The 10,285-nt window shown below is 36.3% G+C and overlaps 2 protein-coding genes across 3 annotated transcripts; both read left to right on the forward strand.

Moving 5' to 3' along the window:
- Positions 1-3,892: 3,892 nt before the first annotated feature.
- On the forward strand, positions 3,893-7,026 carry LOC134662919 (vesicle-associated membrane protein 7-like). 2 transcript variants are annotated; one of them, XM_063519225.1, is made up of 4 exons: positions 3,893-4,483; positions 4,744-4,927; positions 5,982-6,040; positions 6,708-7,026. In XM_063519225.1, the coding sequence occupies exons 1-4, from the start codon at positions 4,280-4,282 to the stop codon at positions 6,996-6,998; spliced, it is 738 nt and encodes a 245-aa protein (XP_063375295.1). In that variant the 5' UTR covers positions 3,893-4,279; the 3' UTR covers positions 6,999-7,026. The 2 variants fall into 2 exon arrangements, with proteins under 2 accessions (XP_063375295.1, XP_063375296.1); XM_063519226.1 differs by having other exon boundaries at positions 5,985-6,040.
- An 866-nt stretch (positions 7,027-7,892) lies between these two features.
- Positions 7,893-9,069, forward strand: LOC134662920 (lipase 1-like). Its single transcript, XM_063519227.1, has one exon. The coding sequence runs from the start codon at positions 7,906-7,908 to the stop codon at positions 9,004-9,006; it is 1,101 nt and encodes a 366-aa protein (XP_063375297.1). The 5' UTR covers positions 7,893-7,905; the 3' UTR covers positions 9,007-9,069.
- The last annotated feature ends 1,216 nt before the right edge of the window (positions 9,070-10,285 follow it).

The following is a 10,285-nucleotide window of genomic DNA, read 5'->3' on the forward strand; positions in this document are numbered from 1 at the left end:
TTGAGAATCAGGATTGTTTATTGCATTGTTCATATTCAAAATTAGCATCAAACTACTTTGCCACTCTTGGGGATAAAATGCAACTTTCTCATCAGGTTTTGAATAATTTTGAGCACTCTTTCCCAGACACTTCTACTGCTGCTGACTGTACAACTGGTAACTCCGTTACTTTTGTGATAGTTAGATTTATTAATTAACAATACATTCCGCCCCGCTTGTTTGCTAGGAATTTAAGTGAAGATATTAACACCACTTTTTAAATTGTAATATTATTGAATAATTTTACGGTTTAGACTCACTTGTTTTAAGTCACTCGCAAATTGTAATTGTATTGTGTTGTAATATTATTGAAAGAAATACCTAATCTTTATCAAGATCAAAAAAATATGAAGAAGCCGTATCGAAAATTTGGTTGATTTAAAAACGGGGGTTCCTTATATGGAATATTAGAACATTAATAGGACATTCAGCATACACAAATGTAAGGCTCAACACACGAGCTATGTAAATGATTAGCGATTGTATGGAACTCTTTGAAATGAAAACCACATGTGTGGCTTGACATCTAAATAATACAACTTTAAATCTTTGACATATTTTGATGTCAGTTATGTAGGTTACTGATTTTGTGTTTGTTACTCAGATGATTTTACATCTAGCTGTTAAGGGAAAGAGTAAAATAATACCTATAAGAGTGCTGTGATACCAAATGCTTTGAAAGCTATAGAATGGAGAACTAGAGATGGCAGTTACTTTATTATAAAATATTTAATATTTGCATTAGTTGACTTCACCGTGAGACTAAACCATCCGAGTGCACATGTCGGCAGCCGGTCGTAAAATCAGGCAGATCATAAAATTCCTAGGCATATCATGAATCGTGAAAATCGATGAATATGGAAGAGTGATAGAGAGACACAAAGCGTTTCGTTGTCGTTTCGCAGTTTTCCCTTCGGTCATATAAAGCAACCTAACGAACCTATCCTACCTTACCTAGGTACTTATCTATTGGCTTAATGTGATTACCGTAAAAACATGAACTTTACGATCGGCCGCCAACGCACAGATACGTTGAACGCTCAGGGCTGATGTAAACGTATTAGGTTGTCCTGACACTGTTCGTGCCAAAATTCAGTATTATGTTTGTCGATTTGGCCAAATTCATGTCTAGGTTTAACATTAGGGAAATAATAATACGGCTTGGGCACCAGTGCCTCCTGGGTCCAAAGTCGTCAGATTTATTATATTGAACATTAAAAAATAGAATTTATTCGATTTATTCGTGTTTTATTTTTAACCTTAAAATTAAATTTAATGACAATGACATTTAAATGAAATAAATATACTACCTTTGAGTTCACCAGCAAACTATTGTGGTTTGTTTGATTCGAAGATTGTTAAATCATACTAAATATCAAATTACACAATATGAGTGAATAGCAAAAAAAGTGTACTTTCCACAATCATGTTTGTCAAATGTTTTCAACATTAAAATACTTACCTGTAAAAAAATATAGCACATACAATCATTTCATGATGGCATCAAAACCATTAGGTGCGAATTGTGTGAACGTACCTACTTAGTCATATTCGTGATAATTTCGATTGTAACTTTTATAAAAGTAGACCAAGGTGCATTGGGATAATTTCAAATGCGGGGTGATTTTGAAAATTGTAAATATCTACTAAACTGGAAGCATTATCTACTGCTCAAATGGAAATGGACAGGTCACCTGATGCGCTCACAAAAGGACAAAAGATCTCACTGAATGGTACCTAAGAGGAAAGAAAAGACCCCATTGTAAACCGTACAAATGATGGGAAGATGACTTTCCCGAAGACTGGGGTAGGACTCTCATAAAACCGCGAGGAGTGTCGCCGCCTGGAGGAGGCATATGTCAAAGACTGCCTGACAAATAAAAAGAAACAGAAAAAGAGTAAAAACATAAATAGATAAATGCATAACTTGCATAGCGAAGAAAATGTAAAAATATATATAGGTATATCAGGAAAAAAGGGTAATTGAATTCAGTGTTAGTGTTGACAAAGTTGAATACTGCTAAGTGCTAATGGTGTAGTCGATATAAACAATTTTCAAACTTACTCTTCTTACGAAATTACAAATTGAATTATGTACCTTACATAAAAGACAACAATTATCACCTTTAACTCGTTTATTTCGTAATTTCAGATAATTAGAATAGAAGAACCCATTCTACTATAAATTAGGTAAATCTTTACCTATATACCTATTAATACGAAACGACTGTGTATTTATATAACAATTGCTTGGTGCACTCTCAGAACCACAGCCAAAAGCTAACTAAGAGGTTTTATACATATTGTTAATACAATACCAACACTTCAACACCTACGCCTATAGATCAATAGACTAGAAAATGGTGGAAATAATCAACAGTACAAAAAAGATAAAAGTCTAGATAAATAGATTTGATATAAAACTCAGGTACATGTTAACATTTAAGCCGTACAACTAAGAAGCTATTCACACAGTGCAATCTTTGGCACGTAGATATATCTAAGAAATACATTACAGGTCTAAGCATATTACATGAATATAAACTGAACACGAAGGTGAGATCAACCTGAACTCGCAAATACTCATTGCGATGTTTTTTTTTGTCCAACTTCTAACCTCCAAGAGTTCGAAGTCTGTTTACCAATTAATTAATAGATTTTTGTTACATGTAGGTACATACTAATTTAAAAGTAATGGATTGTAATTCTTTCAGTCCACTGTTGTGAAAAATAGTGTAAATCGGAATGTTTTAAGAGAGTAGCAAAATATCAGACAGTTAATTTTTTCTGTAAAATCCCTGTACGATTACGAAATTTGATATAATATTGTCTTGAGCGTCGCTTACTTTCGGGTGTTAGGTATGGTAGCGTTTTAGCTCTGGAAACACCTCCATGAGGACCAGTTCCAAGAGTTCCTGGAACAAAACAAACATAAATAAATACTTACATATGCACTATAACTACCATATTTAAAGACCTACGAATATGTTGAAATGGACATTTCTCAGAACTCAGAATATTAAAAAAAATGTTTCGTACTTATATAAAACCAATTCTTGGTATGAAAAGGTAAAACGAGAGCTTCATAAAATAATTCCTCATCCCATTCCTCATTTCCCTAATTCATACGGAAATGATACCAAACCTTAACCTGATAGCTATACTATAAGGAACAATCTTGTCAAGCGGCATCGTGTATATGTGTGTGTATGTGCTGGTTTCTTTCGACAGCCTCTGTACATGAGGGTGTGAGTGGTCGCGTCCGTTTTTCCGCTTTGGCGACTGTTAGGTCGCGCCCTACCATGTGGGGCGGTCGTTAGCCGCCATTTGAGGACGGCTGTGCCTCAGCCCGAGGCCCTCAGGTGAGCGCCTGAGACCAAATTGCACATTGAGAAGAGAGTGGTACTTAGGTACTTCTCTCACTACCTAGTACAGAAGCGGAATACGTGTCGAAGTTTTTGTAGTTATTGGTGTATTTAGGTATTCATTACATTAATTTACAGTACATATGGGGCTACTTTTCCGCACTAGTGCGTAAAATAGCACTTTTCGTGCGTATGTCGAAACTTTAAAGTGCCATATGTACTGTAAAACGTTGTTCGATACACGTGCGAATAGGTAATTCGTAACTCGTGTCGATTTATAACACTCCCTTCGGTCGTGTTTTAATTTATCGCCACTCGTTTCGAATTTCCTCTTTTTCGCACTTGTATCGAAAACAACTATTTCATATTTCTTTTTGCGGCGGGAGAGATGTAACTTTAGCAGGCTTTGTTCTCTAATATACAAAACATTTCCGATTTCAGATTCCAGAGAATAAAATTTTGACTTGCGAAAAGCAGCACTAAAAAAATTACAATCTTAAAAATAAAGTCCAGTTCAAAAATTCAGCGGCGAACGACACAGAGATCACTGTCCCGATACATGCATGAATCAATTTATCAGAGTAAACGACAGATTCAGTGGAGCGCGCGTTTTTAGCACCGAGCCAACAAGGTAAATAATTTTAGAACAGATATCTCGCCGCTATTGCTAACATGTGAGAATTCTTCGATAGTGCGCTGGTGGCATTTATATGTTTTCGCGTTATAATGTGTCTAAGATATAAACTGTGTTTTGTGTTTATATTAACAAAAAATGTAAATTAAAGTTGCTTTACTGATCTTGAAATAAAGTGATATTCATATTTTCTCCGGTATATAAACAACTAGGTTTTAAGATAAACAAGTGATTTTGAACAATGCCTATTTTATTCAGTGCTGTGGCTCTGAAAAATGTGGTTTTATCCAGATTTGCGTGTTGTGAGGGAAATTTCATAGAAATTGCGAATGAGGTGTTATCAAAGGTTTCGCTGCAAAACGGAAAATGTACATATTTTCATGGACCTTACTTGTTCAACTACATTGCTGAAAATGGACATTTATATTTCTGTATCACAGACAAAGTAAGGGGCTCTTTTTATTTTATTTTTATTTTTTATGCATAATTGCGGCCAAATTAGTTATTTGACCTTGATATTCAAATTATCAAATAGTCAGTTAGGTATTTACTTATTTCGATTAAGATCTAATTGCAAACACAAAAGGTTGTCGAATTTAAACTGTTGTGAGACATACTGACATTGAATAATTTTACGGTTTAGACTCACTTGTTTTAAGTCACTCGCGCGACATGTTTTCGAAAGGTTGTCTTGTTTTTACGCAGACATGCCAACGTTCAAAGGCGTTTCTCTTCCTGAACCAAATCAAAAGGCGATTCAAGTCTGAGGGTACAGCCGACATCCAAATGCTGGCAGACGAGATGTACCGCTACAGCGCGGATCATAGCACCATCGTCATCCGCAAAGGAGAACTGGATGAACTAAATACTATTGGTGTTCGGAGCAGTGGTAAGTTGATTCTTGTGGTTTGTTCATTTTTAACGATAAAACAACAGTAGGTATGAAAATACGATATAGGTGTGTAGGACTGTAGGTATTTAAAAAACTCGTCTGGCTTCGAGCGAGTACAATATGTTGAATTGCTCGGAACGGTAACCCAGATACATATTCGTATTTAATAGTAGTTTATGCAACAGTGACATAATAAGGGTTCTTAAAATTCAAGGGTCGAAGTTACAAAACGAGACGTAGTCGAGTTTTGTAAAAAAAGACCCGAGAATTTTAAGAACCAATTATGAGCTGTTGCATACATTACTTTTTCTATGACAGCTGCAGCAAAAAAAAAAAAAAAAAAAAAAAAAAAAAAAAAAAAAAAAAAAAAAAAAAAAAAGTTATTATTAAAAAAAAGAGATTATTAAAAAAAAGAGTTATTATTAAAAAAAAAGAGTTATTATTTAAAAAAAATTGAGTTATTATTTAAAAAAAAAAGAGTTATTATTGTAAATGAAAACATACCTCTTTCAATCAAGATGATCGGAACTTGTATCTTTAAAAAAAATAAAGCAGTTGTATTATACTCATAAGATGACTGCTAGCAGTCATCTTATGAGCCTATAGACAAAGCATTCAAATGACATTGCTTTAGATATCACTGTCAGTCATTTAATTGACACATTTAAGTGCTGGAGTAGAAAAATATTTTTTCACGTTCGTTAGACAGTTTTAAGTATCTTATTAATTGTAACAGGCCCGCTATTATCTATTTGTTGTTTTACTATTACAATTAATAAAGAGGACAACGGAGTAGGTAGGTATCGTTAATCATAGTTAATAATTGTAACAGTAAAATAATTTGCACAGATTCACGATAGTAGGATCGGTGCAAGTTTACTGTACCTATCGATTTTTATACAATTTGGTTTGTAGAAAGCAAACCCTGGCAATGCGCATAACCAACATTATTCAACTTTTTTTAGTAATTCACCCATGGAAATAAGCTGGCCGAATCTTATGCGGTTACAGCCACGGGTACTACTAGTAATTAATATTTCTTTAATTTCAGAAGAAATACTAGGCGAAAAGTTGCTGTTAATAGAAGACATCAAAAACTTAAACTACGGCGTAAGTAATAGTACATTATTGTCGAGGTTCGGAAGTAGCTACTTGCAGGCTGAGGATTCGTTTTAAACGGACTCCCAAGTCCGTTTAATTGAATCCGAAGCCAGCAAGTATCCTTCCAGCCGAGTCATACATAGTGCTTTTCTCAAAAATGGTGCAAGAAATAGAAATATTATACAGAAAAAAGTAAAACCATTAATAAGATTAGCATGCCGCCTTTAAAAAAAATGAAGTGTATTTTTCTGCTGAAAATACGCCAACGTATTTGAGACACCTAAATAGTCGCGGTACCAACATTATAATAATAAGTGCTGATCATCTGTTTGGCTGTTTAATGGACCTATGCCTTCATTTGATATGGCCATTTAAGGTTTTCAAAAGTTTGGAACTCCGCACTAAACTACGCACTTCGCGACCTATTTTTTAACCGGCAACGTCGACTTTGCCGTCCATTTTTGAGAAAAAGATTATAAAGGGTCACGCGATACCATTAAGGTAGACGCCCGAGTGCTTGTCACTGTAGCTACAAATACATTTGTCATCTCTAAACTTACCTACTTCATTAGTAACAGAGGTGACAGCAGGGTGTCATCTATTGGGCATTAGTATGTCGAGCACTAGAACGTTTACCACACATGTCTTAATTTCTTTATCACGTTTGTCTTTACAGTCAATTACATACCTGGATAAAACCCCAGAGCAAGCAATGATCTCTAACAGCATCGAAGTCGCAGGCGAGAAACCAACGTTTATTACCAACCTTGAAACCAACACTATGACCGAGCCTAGAATTTGTATTACTGGCAGCGAAATAATAGACTGCTATAATAAAATTAAGCTCAACATGCGGATAATAATAGCAATAATTCTATTAGGCCTAGCGATTTACATTTGCGACTTTAAGCCCATCGGGCATATTCTCGTTTTAATACTGTTTGTGATATTTGTTATGTTTAGATAGAGTTAATTCAAGAATATAAATATAATAGATATATTATAGACGAATATATATAATAGAACTTGTTATCGTCAGCATTTTCCTATCGACAGTGTCTCCTCTTAAGAGTCACAAGAACTAAGCCGTAAGTCGATTTTTAAACTACTTGCCGAAATAACCTAAAACTTGGCATCAACATTAAAGTATCATACGAGTATATCTTATTACCTATGTCTGTTATTACTCCGTAGTTAAATTTGTAAAGAAAATGCAACATTTGTATAGTTGTTGATGTGCAAAGAGAATAGAGCGATTAGAAGTTACACTCGCCATTCTACTCGATCTAGCGTAACTCGTTTGTATGACGGTGGCTAAGTTCTTGTGACTCTTAAGCACAGAAACGAACAGCCTCGTAAAATAGATATGGAAGTGCAGAGGAGTAGAGAGTATGGGAATTGAAAGTTAATTTTTTTTATTACATCCGATTGGGTATATTGTTTAAGGCTTTATAAAATTTACCTTAGTTTTTATAAAATGCAATAAATCAACATAGGTAAATTTTTGCAAGTTTATGTATTTCTTACTGAAGGCTTATGGCGCCACCTATATAGTAGTGTTTTTACTTGAAATAAGCAAATTAAAATATTTTCTAAGAATAATTTAACTTGTTATAATACTTCTAATAGTAACGATGATGTCCTCTAGACGTATTATGATTCAAGGTGTGTAACCTGTTTAGCCACAAGCTATTCAAGATATTTAAATAATAAGGAAAATAGGTATAATAGGTTTAGTTTAGTCAAGATGTTGTTAAGTGATTGGACATCTAGCGCATACGATATTTTTAATCAATATTAAAGATTAAAACATGACTATTACTACAATAATCCTAGTTGTCATAGTGAAAAGTGTAATAATCAATTCAGTGTTAATGCCCGAAGATGGTCGCCTGGACTTTATGGAGCTGAGTATTAAATATGGGCACAAGGCCGAAGAGCACAGGGTAGTCACAGAAGACGGGTATATTCTGACGCTGTTTCGTCTGCCGGGCGAGAAACCTCCAGTTCTACTACTTCACGGCCTGATTGGTACTGCAGACACATATATTTTAAGAGGCAATAATTCTTTAGGCATCACATTAGCAAACCACGGCTATGACGTATGGGCCGGAAATACCAGAGGGAATAAATACGCAATGCAGCATACCAAACTCGACCCTAACACAGACGCTTCATTCTGGGACTACAGTTTTCACGAACACGGATACTACGACCTCCCTGCTATGACAGATTATATTTTAAATGTAACGGGAGAACAGAGTCTACAAAGCATTGGACACTCTGAGGGAACGACGGATCATTTCATATTAGGATCGCTCAGACCAGAGTACAACGAAAAGTATAAAATACTAATAGCATTGTCTCCTTCGGCATACTTAAGTAATTTGGTACCACCCATGTCTATATTTATTAAACTGGCTCCTATTATAAATGCAATCTTACGTTCTCTCAACATTGAATATGTGTTCCATTATAAAGGTTTAGAAAGAATTCTTCTTGAAGCTATCTGTAACCCGGGGTCCGTTAGCTATAGTTTATGTACTGAATTTGTATTTCTGATTGGCGGATATGACCTTCAACGTCTGGAGTCGGAATTCTTGGCTGTAGTATTCGGCCACTTCCCGTCTTCACTTTCGCGGAAAGCTTTACTACATTGTGCTCAGGTAGCTCAAAGCAAGCGATTTCCCCTTTTCGACTATGGTTTGGAAGACAATTTGAAACGCTATGGATCAACTGCGCCGCCCGATTATAATCTTAGAAATGTAACCATGAGAACAGCACTTCTTGTGGGTAAAAATGACCCAATAAATGGAGTTCGAGACGTGGAGCGCTTACGATTTGTTCTTCCGAACGTTGTCCATTATCATCTAATGAAGCCAAGACGATGGAACCATTTCGACTTTGTTTGGAGCAATGACTTGCCAAAGACCTTGTTTCCTCATATATTAACATTGTTAGAGAGATTCTCATGAACCGCGTAAAATAATTAAATAAATACCTAGTAGCAATTCAGAAATGTGTATAAAAATATTACATGTCACTCATAAAATAAACTTATAAAGGAAAAAAAAAAACAGTTTTATTTTGCTCCGCGTCCGATTCCAAACACCATGTCTTTACACTATTTTTCAAAATATCATGGTTCTTTCTTGTCTGCACAATTACTCTGCGGCGGTAGCACGGCCGCATTTCATCGCCTGTTACCATGCCTGTCGCGTTCAAACAAGTGGGTAAGTGCGAAAGTGACGGGCGATGAAAATGGAACCATGCTGCCAACTCTGGACTTAAATATATCATCGCGAGCAATTGTCATCGAGCCTAGACACTTTTGTTCTACTATAATTCTAGGAGAGAGCAAAATAAAAGATTGTGTCGCTTTTTTCTTCTACTGATTCTACTAGAATCTAGTGTAATTCTGAGTAGGAATAACCTAAAATTACAATTACCTACAACAGTAAACAAACGCCCGTTAGGACGTACGAGTAAGGGTCGGTTGCACCAAACTGTTCGTAGCGTTAAAGAGTTACTAAATTTTTATGTATGGAAAGTTTCATAGTAAATCGCCGGGGCGCGCCGGCTGACGTTGATCAGTCTGTCAAATGTGGTTGATGCAACTGGCCCTAACACGTTGGAAGCGATGACACTGCAGAACCGGAGCTAGGGTAGAGCGAGTGGAGCGGCCGCTCTAGGCGCCAAAGGTAGCAAGGGGCGCCAAAATGGCAAATACTGTGAAAACAAACTTAAAAAAAAGCGGCCAAGTGCGAGTCGGACTCGCCCATGAAGTATTTAGGCGATTTATGACGTATAAAAAAAAACTACTTACTAGATCTCGTTCAAACCAATTTTCGGTGGAAGTTTACATGGTAATGTACATCATATATTTTTTTTAGTTTTATCATTCTCTTATTTTAGAAGTTACAGGGGGAGGGCACACATTTATGAAGAAGGGATATCGTCCCATAGAAAATTTGAATTTCGCGCCTTTTTTTACTGACAAGATTTGGTTGACCAGCTATAGTACTCACGTATGCGAGCTGCTTGTTGTGCGTGGTGTTCTGCAGCGTGTGGAACAGCTTGTGCGCGCCGCGCGCGGCCGCCTGCTCGCCCACCAGCGACGACAGCGCGTCCACCACCGCCTCGCTCAGCTGCTCCAGCGCTAGCGTGCGCGTGTGCTCTGCGCCGGACAAGCATCCATGACAGTACTCACGTATGCGAGCTGTTTGTTGTGCGTGGTGTTCTGCAGCGTGTGGA

Source organism: Cydia amplana, chromosome 3 (assembly GCF_948474715.1).
Source record: "Cydia amplana chromosome 3, ilCydAmpl1.1, whole genome shotgun sequence".
NCBI classification, from domain to species: Eukaryota; Metazoa; Arthropoda; class Insecta; order Lepidoptera; family Tortricidae; genus Cydia; species Cydia amplana.